This window comes from Protomyctophum parallelum (genome assembly GCF_964188405.1).
Source record: "Protomyctophum parallelum genome assembly, chromosome: 12".
Lineage (NCBI taxonomy): Eukaryota > Metazoa > Chordata > Actinopteri > Myctophiformes > Myctophidae > Protomyctophum > Protomyctophum parallelum.
In genome coordinates, this window is record NC_139712.1 from 29,738,141 (window position 1) to 29,751,483 (window position 13,343).

Sequence of the window (13,343 nt, forward strand, 5' to 3'; positions counted from 1 at the left end):
GTCAACTAAATCTACAGTTGATTTACTCTACAAAAATGTATGCTAGCAGGCCTTGGCATTTGAATGCCTGATTTGTAATGCCGAGCTTGTAGATGTAGATCGACTATTTTCAGTGTGCCAAGCATAAAAGGAATACTTTTTACACCACTGATGGTTTAGCGCGTTGCATTGACCTCCCTGCTACTATTTCTAATGGCGTTCTGTCTGTCATGGGGGCTGTAGCTGATGACAGACGTGGTGGGCAACCCTGAGGAAGAGAGGAGGGCGGAGTTCTACCATGAGCCATGGTCCCAAGAGGCCGTCAGTCGCTATTTCTACGTCAAGGTGAGGAAAACACCTCCTGTATTTCTCCTCACATGTTGTTACTATGTATGTTCAAATAAACAAATGTACTGTATGTTTCTTTCCGCTGTGAGAGTAAGTGGCGTATATACCTGTGTGTGATATATTCATACGAATGTATTTCAACTACGCGGCCATCAATGGTGGCCATATGGATTTGGCCACTGTAGTGACCCCGGAGGTCGCCGGCTCGGGCGCCCTAGCTAAATCATTAGAGCATGCCCTGGGCTAGATCTGTGCAAATTGTGGTGCTTTTAGACTAATTAGTGCAAATTATACAGGTCGTTTCGAGGAAGCAATCTGATTGGTTGAAACAGCCTTCTAGCCGTGGTTCAAACGAGCACCACTCCACACACCTAATCAAAACAAAGAATTCAGCTGCTCTGTTTTCCCAGAGCAGCAAACTCGGTGGCTAGGCTAGCTAGTAATATAATCACCTTAAACCACACCCTCTCGTGTAATATTGCTTAAATATCCCTATGCTCCTCAACTATAGGTCTATGTCAGAGAGATGTCCGTCGGTACAGATAATACAATGGTTAGATCCCATCAGAGAGTGCAGTAGCACCTGATTGACTACACCTGTGTGTAGAGGGTCTATATGACGAGTGTGTGGATATTGTTTTTTACCTTTACGTATGTGCAAGCCTAATGTTGTCATAAATCTTTTTTCCACTGTGCCTACAGATCCAGCAGAGGAGACAGGAGCTGGAGCAGGCCTTAGCTGTCAGAAACACCTAAGCACACCCCCACCGCCACCTCCATCCCGTAGCTGGCCTGGGAGAGCTGTGTCAGTGTGTGTACGAATGTATGTATGTACGTCTGTATCTATATGCGTGATAGGTCAATCTCAACGCACATGCATCCACTGCACATGTGTGTGTGTGTGTTTGTTTTCTTCCTTTGCGGGACTGTGAGGAACGTCATCCACCAAAACCGCATGTATTTTAGCAGCATGGTCGACTGATCTGCGTTAGCACGTTTCACACAGCCTTCTTCATCATCCCTTGGACCTTAGATCATCGTCAATTAGGGTTGGGGTCGTTTAGGAGTTTAACGATTCCGGTTCACAGTTTAAATCCTTAACGGTTCCTGTTAACAATTCCTATATGGCAGTGGTTTTCAACCAGTGGTCCTTGAAGCAGTTCTAGGTGGTCCCCAGCTAAATGATGGAGAGTTGGTAACCAAATGGATCCTTTTAGATTTTTAACAAGAGTTACATTATTGTTAAACATCTGCATTACTTCATTTACAAGAAGTCTACACAATTCGAGAATGTAGAAGAATTGTTATCTTGATAAACGTTTGCCTAAAGCATGTAATTGTAGACAAAATCGTATCCAACGACAACAAATATTCATTCGTTTTGGGTCTGAGAGGCTAAATGTCATCAAACGGTGACTCCGTGGCTCAAAAGCAGAATAAATAATGGTCCCTGAAATGAAACAGGTTGAAAACCACTGCTATATCCAAATGGACCCTTACAGGTCTGTAACTCTGAGAGTGTGCAAATGGAACCAAATGGACCTGTACACTCTGAGTCATGGTGGTCCTACAATAGCTCTGACAGTGTGATAAAAAACGGTTCCAGAAACCGTTTCAAATGTGATGGAGCCGATTCCTGGTTCCTCAATGTTGGATCCTGTTCCGGATCCCAACCCTAAACTCGCTGTCAATTAAAACAAATTCGTTTTGGATCTGTTCTATGTAAATACGTGCATAGAGGCTGAGTTGGCTACTATGACCCAATGGCCATTTTAACCGTGCAAATGTGTTGACAGTCCCCCGCAGTCCCTCGCTGTTTTTTTTTGGGTGATGCTCAAAGTGTTCATTTTGGTATTTTTCCAAATTCTCTGTGTCTCAGTTCACACCGTGTAGGGAGGGGGGAGGGGGAGAGTGCATTTTTTTAATGTGCCAGTGTGTGTTTAATGTGTGCTTGTCTGGGGGTGTTTCTAGTGTTACAAAATGTGTTACACCAGCAGAATGAAGAATATAATATGAAGTATCGGGTCACGTTCACATTAAAACCCATTGTGGAGGTTTGCTCATTTCAGTTGACTTGAAATGTTCAAGGAAGAGCAGCTAAATGTGTGTTTGTTTCAGTCTTATTATTATTAGCTACTTGACGTTACTCATTTTCCTTTTACAGTAATTCTTGAAACGGCGCCGTAAGGTATGACTCAATGTAAAGCTCAAACTGCAGTATTATCGTAACTACTGTAGCATCTATTAATGTCAGTAGTCAGTAGTATTGGAAGAGTTACAAAACACTCAACTATATACCAAGAACAGTGTTTTTTTAATGGAGAGGATAATTATTTGGCTCTTCATCGTACAGTATTTTTGTGAAAGGGCCTTGAAAAACTATGCCTACGTCGTCTCTGTCGGGTGGAGAACCTCATGTGTCCACTTTTCAGAATTCTAATTCAAAAGCTGCAAAAGTAACAGATCTACAAACTTTACAGCTTGTTGTAGAGCAGTCCTAATTTAGGACTGTTTGTCCTAATTTACAGACAAAACGTTAGAATATGTTGATAAGATGTTTGACAGCAACAATGTACTACCACGACAAGACGTTGAAAGACTAATCTTTCTTTTTTGTAAGTTACCAGCTTACCTGCTGTTCCCGTTGTTGACGTATTTGTGTCAGTTTAAAGCTGCTATAAGCAATAATAATGTCAAATGTTTTATGACCTTTTTTTTTTTTTTTTTTTTTTTGGTATTCAGACAGCCAGCAATCGGTAAAATGCTCCCAAAAAATGTAGTCTCTGTGACACATCTGAGGGCCGCAATCTGCATTCAAATATGTTCCTAGAAGCTTTATCATTGGTCGATTTGCTTGTCTACTTCCTGATTGGTTAGTCATTTTTTTCAACCAATAACAAAGCTTCTAGGAAAATCTTTGAACACAGATTGTGCCCCCTAGATTTGTCTGAAACCAAATAATAATAATAAAGAAATGTCATTACAATGTTGAGAAATATTGCTTATAGCAGCTTTAATGTCTTGAAAGTGTCACCAAAGCTTAACAACAGAGTAATTATGATCACTGAGAAAGACAATGGGACAAAACCATACCTGGGTTCAAATAGAGGTTATGGCTAATCCGTCAGTATTTGTTTGGCACAATTTGAAGAACAGCTAATTTGGTTTAATGCAACAGGACCATATGGGTTGTGTAATCGTGCAGAAAGCAATGGTACCCAAACTGGGGGTCTACAAATTATTTGGAGGGGGGGGGGGGGGGGGGGGGGCAGTCCCCGTCAAAAAAGGAAATGACATATCGGGGGTACAAGGACTAGGGGGGCCATGATTTATGATTCTGTCCCTTATCGGTACATAACTCGGACGGTGCGCCTGAAGGTGACTTCGCAACGCTTGGAACGGATACTCACTTGCCAGCAGTGCCTCTCGTGGATCAAGTCACCTTCATTCTGACTGGTTTTCCAATGGTACTGTGACACCTACACAGTATCTGCATATTTCTAGAGTCACAATTTAAGGATTGTTAAAACCTAAATAATACCTCTAAGATGAACAAATAATCTAATAATAAGACCATCACTACGTCAAAAGTAACCAATATATTAAAGATATTGGCCAAAATGTCAAATAGTATTGTAATATTTGTCAAGTATTACAAAAATTGTGAAAATAGATGATCTATTTTCACAATATTTATTGAGTCAAACTAAATGTAACAGGGGGGGGGGGTTATGGGAACCCTAGATAGGACGCATAATTGACTGGTCTTCCTGGGAAGTAAGCAAAGCTCAAACCAATGTTACAAATATTAGTTACGTCGACTGACTATTATCTAACACAAGTCTGGCCTAAAGAGAAAAGAAACCGCTGCCAGTCACATGAAACTCTTAAGTCACGTGACTAATGTAGAAGCTGAAGGGACAATATTACGATTTTTTTTTAACTGGGATGTGAATGTAAATATGTCTTTTTTTTCCCTTAAGAGGGCCAACTGTATAGCATATGACTGTGTTGTTTTGCAGGGGGGGGGAAGGGGGGCAGTGGACTACATGGTGCAGTATGGGAACTCACTAAGTTTTAAATCTGTAGGAGAGTGGAATGTTAATGTTCCTCTCTTAATGTACTCTTGGGTTTGGGGGGTGGTTTATTTTAGGTCCATCTCATGCGACTGACTACCATGGGGATTAGAATGAATGCTGTAACCCAGAGAGAGAGTGGGGGGAAGAAACTCCCCCTGACTCCGAAACAACTGGGAGTTTTTTTTTAATGACACCCAACTTGTATGTTGTATGTTGTAATGTCGGATGAAAGTTATTCAGCAGACATTTTTTGTTTTGTGTGGTTGCTGAAAAACTTTTGGGGTCCTTTGCACTGTGCTATTGGTTCTCTGTCGAGACTATTTGTCATGGATGAGATCATGCTGAGTTAGGAACTCAACATTTAAAGGACGACTTTAACCTATCGTTATTCTTCATACAGTTGGTGACTCACTAATGCTCATGATAAAATGGCACAATGTTGTAGTGAGCATTAATAGTGAGGACCAATAATTATTTGAAGATGGATAGGTTGCAAATGGGTGAAGTCGTCCTTAAACTAAAAGTGATTGGATCATTAAACGATGCATGCTCCATAGAAATGAGTTAAAAAATTAAAAAAGCAGTACGTACGTGTGTAAATATGATGTATAAATATAATGTAAAGCTGGCATAGAAGTCAATGTGACAGTCAAGCACTAGCCTGGTAAACCCCTCCCCCTTGAAAACATTTTCATTTTGGACAAAATGAAAAAATAAATTCAAGGGGGAGGGGTTTACCAGGCTAGTCAAGCACAGGACTTGCCACACTTTTCCATGGTGTTGTTTGAAATGCCTTCTGGATAGTTTTTGCCAAAAACAATATGCCCTACCAGCAAACTAACTTGTAAGCGTGATTTTTCAAAAGCTGTGGTTTATTATTTTGTGTGTTACTTAGACCAGTGGTTCTCAACCTGTGGGCTGGGACCCCCAGTGGGGTCCCCACATGATTTTTTTATATTACTCTTTTTTTGGGGGGGGGATCCCCACTGGTAACAGTGAATTGACCTTTTTAATACCTAAAATACCTAAGAAAAGAAATACTGTGCATCAAAAGTAATCAACAAACTGTTTATTCATACTATAAAAACTGGTCAAACATTGGCCAAATTGTCAAATAATATTAGAAAGAGGAAAACGTGAAAACGTTGTGTGGCTATGTTTGCAATACTTGAACCTAAACTTGAACACCTAGAATTCCAAGGGCTTGTCAGGGTGTGGGGTGCCCTGTCCAAATATGATTATTTGGGGGGTGTCACGGCCTGAAAAGGTTGAGAACCATTGACTTAGCTTCATTCACTTAGAAGGGCAAAGAGTTGCTTCAGTCATTCTAGTATCTCAGGCCAGCCTATGTACTGTACCTGACCCAGGTTGACTTTTGTTCATTCACATCCATATGTTGTCCTATTATTATATAGCATCACTGGCACACTGGCGCCCTCTTGTGGTGCAATCTAGAATCTGCGACTCATTTGTGACCAACACTTTCAGATACTATTGGGAACAGAAAAGTCTTAATTTATTGTACTTCCTCGCATGCTGTGGTCACTCACTGATTTTATAGGCTTCTTGAAAGTCTTCTATTTACAGGATAGCTGGGCACGAGGGACATCTAGTTCTGGTATAAAAGTATACAGGATGTGAACATGTACGGTACATCATTTTCGTACTTAATTTTATCCTTTTATCCTATTAGACCTTATTGTAGAATGTTTAAGCATTTTCTAATCATGCACTGTAGGTCTATACTTTACTTTAAAACATTTTCCAAATATGTATTCTTTTAGTATAAAAGAATAGCAAATTTTACATTGAGGTGCACATTTTAAATCGAGGTGCCCAGATGTCCCTAGTGCTCACCTATCCTGTTACCTTTTCGGATAGACGTGCAACACCACCCTTGCGACAAAGTATAAGTTTGGCTTTAATGGAAATGGTAATATCTGACTAATGTAATGGACTACTACTTTCTCTCTGAAAATTGACATTGTCTCATGTTATAAAAAAACCCTGGCATACTGTTTGAGATGTTTGTCCAAACTCCCTGCATGTTTCCAAAGAGTGGGCGCCGGCACTGCTCTTAGACCTCTGTTTACACTTACTGTCAGTGGATCGATCACCTTCAAGAAGATATACTGTATGCATTATATCAAAAGAGCAACATTTGTTGGGTGATTACAGTCTACAAAATAATAAAAGGGAAAAAATGATTGAAACTGCAGCTGTGACATTATGAGACAGCCTGGATGTAAATAAAGAAGCGCTTGCCAAAGTTTGTAAATGCCATGATATCTCCGTTGTCTTTTGTTATACATCTATAAATGCACCTTTTCTCTGTCTGTCTGTGTGTACGGCTGTAATGCACGTAATTCGATAACCGTTCGCCCCACCGACTTCAAATTCGACACACGTGTTCCCCACAGGGAGTGCAGTGCACGATGTCGAGTTGGTCGAACCCACGGTTGTCCAGAACCGCCACAAAAGGCCTCTGCCCGGGCTCTGGACAGGGCCCCTGCCCACTGTACCCAGGCTTCATAATATACAGTATGGAGCTAGCCTGTTCTGACATCACAACACTCCATATTTGGGCATGCCTAACATAACTCCATATATAGGAATAAAGGACACAGAGAGACGGATACAGAAATGTCCATATATGGGCATAAAAGGAACAGATGGGTGGAACGGGTACTCTGACACGGGTACAACGGCTATTGGATAGCCAGGTGGGGCATGGATCTCCAACTTTCATTATTACTGACTCTGTGAGTCGGTGCACTACAGCCGGGCACCAGTCTAGTTCCATTTAATTATTTGCAGTAGTAGTATAAGTCCAATCGAGAGACCCTCTCTCTCTCTCGTCACTGTAATTTCACAATTTGCTAATTAAATAGGAAGACAGGGACATCATTTGGGACAACAATACATCATCGCCGAGTAGGGAGCTACTCGAGCCCTCACTGTTTCTTCAGTATTTTCTAGTTATCATTATTATTATTATAAAGTGTCATAGTAAATCAGTGGTATACTGTACATATGCTGAAGAAAACCTGCAGACTGATGGTATTATGATCAAAACAAAATAATTTGCCACAGACATGGCATGTCTTGCCACAGACATTGTGTAGGATACTTTTTTTACAGTCTATGGTAGGGACATACCTGTATTGATGATCCCTGGACCTCTCCCAGTTCTCTCTCTCTCTCTCTCTGAGCCAAATTCCAATACCCAAAATCTCGGGCACTTGCTGACTCACACCTTAGAGAGTATAGACTCACACTCGGTCAGCATGGTGGTGTTACATGAAATTATTTCATACAGCTTAAATTAAAAAAATCTGAACTATCCCTTTAACTCCTCTCTCATCTCCCTGAAGCCTTGATGAACCTGAGTGTCATCACCTGTGAAGTGATGATGACCAGATGAAATAGGTTGGCTTGCTCAAGACACTATAAAAACTGGGTTGTGCAATGTTGTCAGGTCCAGTGGTGTTAGTTTCTAGAGCAGTGGTTCTCAAAATGCGGGTTATTGAAGTTACTAAAAATAGCAGATATACAAGCTCAGCACGTTATGTGATGTGCTATGAGGTCTTAGATCTGCTATTTTTCAAGATTTCAAACTAAAAATGACTTTTGTTCATAACGGTTACTAAAAATGGCCGATCTACAAGCTCACAATGGGTCACAAGACATTACTTAGACTTGAATTAACTTGATGAAAAGACAATTAACACAAATCTTCCTTCATGGGGGGGCCCTGGTACATCTTTTCAGCTAGACAGATCTTTTCAACTTCTAGACATGAAAATGTTGGAGGACCTCTTTTGTGTCCATGTTTGAGGTGTTGTGAGCAGTACGTGTGGGTGTGACTGTGACCTTAAAAGACCTAATGAAAAAGATGTAATAAAACTGCGTGATAACATAGGCAAGCACTTATGAATAAATAAAGTGTATTCACAGCCACAGGTGTGATTTCCATAGCTCATGTTCCTCCAAACAACTGATTTGAATTATACAGGTCTACTCCGAGTCCTTTTCGAATATCATTCAAGAAGACGCCCAGGCGTTGTACTAATTACTCGTTTTAAACTTAACCTGTAGGCTGTACACTAAAACATGTATCTGAAAACATGTTTCACACTAGCTGCCCCGCACGGCCGCACCGTCTACCCACATGGCTTTGGTATCCAAATTGAAATGGTGAATTGGTGATACACCTGCAAATTGCTCAAGTTGTTGCTTATTGGAAGGTAATTTGACGAGCAGTGATGACAGATAGATGTCTGCCTGCAGGTGCAGAACTGAGGGAATTCTCTTCTGCTCGGGTAAAGAACATGAGCCCAAGCAATAAGTACATGGTATGTGTCCTTATTGCATATTTACTTATATAAACCATTTTGGATAAGTAGCTCAAATGCAGTAGTGGAAGTACATTTACTCAAGTACTGTAACCTACTTTACAGCCTTACAATTTTCAATATTTTTTTTAACTTCTACTCAGTCAAATAGTGTACTTTTACTCCACTACTATTATTTGACAACTTTAGTTATCAGTTACTTTGATTTAGATTATTATTACAAAATATACATTAACCATTTTTGATGCAATACTTTGTACTTTTACTCAAAACAAAATTGAATACCAGACCATTTTTACATTGTGGTATTGATACTTTTACTTACTTTAAAGTAAAAAAATATGAGTTCTTCTTCCATGACTGCTCAAACGGAAATTGTATTTTCCTTGTAGCAATGCCTGCCCGAGCCCGCCTGAGATGTCCTACCTGCACTTAAAATAATAACATTGTCATCTTGATTTGCAGCTTTTTTATGCATTTTATGATGCATTCAACAACTAGGCCCAGTTTTCACATGTCTTCTTAGCGCTGCAGTTACATTACATTTACAGTGTTGTTTTGAGGTTAACATTCACTTACATGATGTAGCAATAACTTTAACTCGTCTGTCGGGTGGAAACCTCATATGTCCGAATCCCCAAACTGTTACTTTTTCAGGTTATAATTCAAAAACGGCAAAAGTAGCAGATCTACAAGCTCAAACCACGTTGATTCGCACCGCATTTACAGCTTGCAGATCTGCTTCTTTTGATACTTTTGTGTGACGCTGTAGTATGATCAAGTAAGTGTTAATTCACGAAAAGAAAGAAAAGTTAGAATATAGAGATAAAGGTTTTTGCCCGAAAGCAACGATATAATAGTAGCAATAGGCAAATTTGTTTGGTGTCATATGAGCTACAGTAAAACATGTCTAGTCAGAGCATCCTGTTAACTGCTACATACCTCCACGCTGAGGAGATCACATTGTTAAAACAGAGAGCAGACTTCTCTCTCTCTGTTTGTCTGGGTTACATTTCCAGCATGACTAACAGAGGTGGATGGAACTCAGGAATTTGTGAATTCACTGCTAGGAAAACAGGTGGAGGTCATTCTAATCTAGAGCAGTGGTTCTCAACCTGTGGGTCGGGATCCCCAGATGATTAGCTTAATGTGCAACGTTGTTTTCCTCACTCAACAGTAAACAAACCAACATACAGTTTATGGGTAAACAGGGTATCTATACAGGGTACGTGACAATGTAATGTCGTTTAAGACCTTTATAATACCAAATTGGCCAAAACGTCATATTACGTAGGCAAACACGAGGAGCTTGTAGATCGACTATTTTCACAATATTTATCTGTGGAACCACGGCAAACTATTGACTGCTAATATAATTCCTACTGATAGAATAGCGGCTGTGCTGTAATGGCTTCAGTTGACCTTACCTCGGTCAGGAAATTAAAAAAAAAAAACTTTCACTCTTTCAGCTGCAGTTGGGACTCGGGAGTGGGGGTTGTGTGGGGGGGGGGAGGCGGTATGTCAGCCTTCAGTGAAAACCTCTCAGTGGCTTGCCTTGGGAGAGGGAGGGGGAGGTTGTGAAGTGGCTCATTGAGGCTGCCTCAACCATCCTCCTGTGAAGGTTATAACCACCCACCCTTCCTTGGACCTCGGCCAGGTGCATAGGACCCTCCCTGTGGTGGGTTCAGCGCCACCACTGCCCCCCCCCTCTCTCTCCAAAGACACATGTGTGTGTACACTACACTACACTACAGAATGTAGCCCAAATCCCAGGGAGGCCCGGGGAGGGGTGGAGAACGGCTGCCTTAATGTGAGTAGACGGGGCGAGAGGAGACATGGGAACAAACTGTTCGTTACCTCGGGGCATCACAGTGAATGCTCAGAGGTAAAAGAAACACTGAATGTGCCACTCTGAATATTATGATCAGCCGCATGACGACGTTGTTGTTGTTGTATGTCGTCAACCACAACGAGCTTCACCTGTTTGGAGTCTCTGTTGTTCTCAGGAGTATTTTATATCGTCCGTCGGGTGGAAACCTCATATCTCCAAAACTGAAAAAAAATAGCAAAAAGTAGATCTACAAGCCCTATTTTTGGATACTTGTGTGACGCTGTACAAAACAAACACAATACCGGTATTGTGTTCACAACAGCCCTTCTCTTTTGTAAAACATGAATGGGGGGACACTGATCCGAGTAGAGCAGCACTCTTTAATACCATGAAAAACAAACAAAACAAACAAAATACAGTCAATGGCTTATTTTTTTTAATCCCAGTATTCAAAACCTTCCCAAGGAAGACTTTATGGCTCAAGCTCTCTCTCTCTCGCTCTCTCTCTCTCTCTCTCTCTCTCTGCGAAACAAAATATTAGCTATATTGATTCACAATGAAGGTCTTTGTCCATTCATTTACTTCACGACAGAACCTCTCATGAGGCTTAATTGGGAGTATTACCCAAATGGTGTCGATTTATGTGAGAGAATATGGCAGGAAGAAGTTGTAACATGACTCCATACAGTCAACTATACACAGGAGGAGTGCTGACCGTCTACGGTCAAGGTTCATATGAGTCACAGAGTTTATTGGAAGCAGCAGCGGTGCCCGGCGCGGAACAATCGTGCATCTGCACTGCACATGGCAGAGCTCTCTTTAGGTCCATAAGGATGATTTATTCTGTCATTAGCCTGCCTGTTTAATGACTGTCGGGTCGAGGCAGTGTAGCTGCTTGCACTGACAAGGCACCGTGTTGCCCCAGGTGGTCACTAGGGTTGGGATCCTAACGGGATCTTAACGATTAACGTTTGAGAATGACCGGTATTGTAATTGCATAGCAGACGTGAAGTCCACATAAACCAGCTCTGACAGTGTACGATAAAAACGGTTCCAGGAACGCTTCCGAACGTGATGGAACAGATACCTGGTTCCTCCACGCTGGATCCGGTTTCCTCCGATTCCTGCGGTTCCGGGTCCCCCCCCCCCCCCCCCTTCCCCCCTAGTGGTCACCCACAGGCGTCCCTAGGTGCTGTTGGCCTGCTCCTGCTCAAACAGCGCCATGGCGAGGTGCGAGCGCGACGCCAGGCCCTCCAGGTTGCTCAGCACGCAACGGTGGTAGATGTCCTCGCTGAAGCGCGGATTGCACGTCCGCCGCACGTACTTCTGCACGAGCGCCGGCTCCACCGCCCGGAACACGTGCAGCCCCGAGTAGCGCACGAAGATCTCGTACACGTCCATGCTCTCCAGCAGCTCCTCGTTGTCCAGGATGTCGGCGGCGGTCTTGGTGCGCGCCGTCATGTAGTCGGCGTTGTAGAAGCACGCCTCGTCGAAGACGTGCCGGTCGAAGTGGCCGTCGCGCAGCGCCTCCGAGGCGAAGGGCGCCGAGGCAGCCGACGGCGGCTGGTCGCGGTACATGACGGCCGGGCTGTACTCCTGGAAGTGGATGGGGAAGAACACCTGCCAGTTGCTGATGGCGTTCATGCGGCAGCGGTTGAGGAAGTCGCCGTTGACCTCGGTCCACACGCTGGCCAGGAAGAACAGCGTGTCCACCGGGTGCTTCTTGGAGATGATGTCCATCAGCTTCACCTAAGAGTACATGTGAAAAATAAATGACATGTCACCATTGTCAAAGATCATTGCGATTGACGATAGTAATGCGATAACATTCGCCAAAAATGGCTAATCTATAAGTTTACAACGCGTTGTTGCAACGCGTCGTGAGCTTGTAGCTGTGTGTAGAGTGAAATAAGAGCGTGCCAAATGAGATCTTTACAGGTCAATTTTATGAAATGGAGAGTTTAAGCTCAACAAAAGCCAATTCATCCCAGTTTATTATGGAGGACCATTTTCAACGCATACCTGCGAGGGCACCTCGGTCTTCACACTGATCCAGGGGATCTTCACGTCGCCGTAGCGCTTCTCCACCTCGGCGATCATGGCCTTGACGCCGGCGAACACGTCCGTCTGGCTGACGCGCTGAGCGTCGAACGGGTCGTAGATGAACAGGAAGGTGAGCAGCACGTTGTCGTGCGTGTCCAGCGTGTTCATCACGTACATGTCCAGGAAGTTGCCCACGTAGTCCTGGTCCTGGGCCACCACGGGCAGGATGACCTGCACGCGCGTGGCCTCTGTCACGTAGGGCATGGGGATGATCTCGATGGCGCTGAGCGGCCGCAGCAGGCTCACGCGCTTCCCGATCACCTGGCTGTGGCCCTTCTGCGTGAACACGTCCAGCGCCAGGTCCAGCACGTACTCCATGCCGCGCGTGGGGTCGAAGCGCCGGTAGCCGTTGAGCAGGCGGCGCTTGCGGAAGCGCAGCACGGGCTGGTAGCGGTCGTTGAGGCGCTCCACGGCGATCTCCAGCGCGGAGTTGACGTCGGCGCGGTCCGCCCCGCGCAGCTCGCACTTGGGCGCGCCGTCGATGCAGGCGTAGATGTGCTCCTCGGTGAAGTACTCCCAGTTGATGACCTCGAAGCGGGTCTTGGGCCTGAAGGGAGGGTTGAGTCCGATGGGCCACGTGGCCCCGGCCTTGCCCTCCGGGGTCAACTCACTCAGGTTGCTGATCTGCATCTGGTGCACAGGAAAGTA

At 43.6% G+C, this 13,343-nt stretch overlaps 3 protein-coding genes across 6 annotated transcripts in view; 1 reads left to right on the forward strand and 2 right to left on the reverse strand.

The window, feature by feature from the left end:
* smarcd3b (SWI/SNF related BAF chromatin remodeling complex subunit D3b) overlaps nucleotides 1-5,102 on the forward strand; it is a 71,813-nt gene extending 66,711 nt beyond the window's left edge. For all 3 annotated transcript variants that reach the window (XM_083778130.1, XM_083778131.1, XM_083778129.1), the window contains 2 exons: nucleotides 223-324; nucleotides 1,030-5,102. In XM_083778130.1, the coding sequence (XP_083634256.1) occupies nucleotides 223-324; nucleotides 1,030-1,083 (156 nt within the window). In that variant the 3' untranslated portion in view covers nucleotides 1,084-5,102. The remainder of the gene's footprint in view (nucleotides 1-222; nucleotides 325-1,029) is intronic.
* The window catches only part of LOC310867949 (uncharacterized protein), a 241,974-nt gene that overhangs the window by 144,631 nt on the left and 84,000 nt on the right, over nucleotides 1-13,343 (reverse strand). The window lies entirely within an intron of this gene.
* chpf2 (chondroitin polymerizing factor 2) overlaps nucleotides 10,953-13,343 on the reverse strand; it is a 131,243-nt gene continuing 128,852 nt past the window's right edge. For both annotated transcript variants that reach the window (XM_083778127.1, XM_083778126.1), the window contains 2 exons: nucleotides 12,615-13,325; nucleotides 10,953-12,341 (listed from right to left, as the gene is read on the reverse strand). In XM_083778127.1, the coding sequence (XP_083634253.1) occupies nucleotides 11,778-12,341; nucleotides 12,615-13,325 (1,275 nt within the window). In that variant the 3' untranslated portion in view covers nucleotides 10,953-11,777. The remainder of the gene's footprint in view (nucleotides 12,342-12,614; nucleotides 13,326-13,343) is intronic.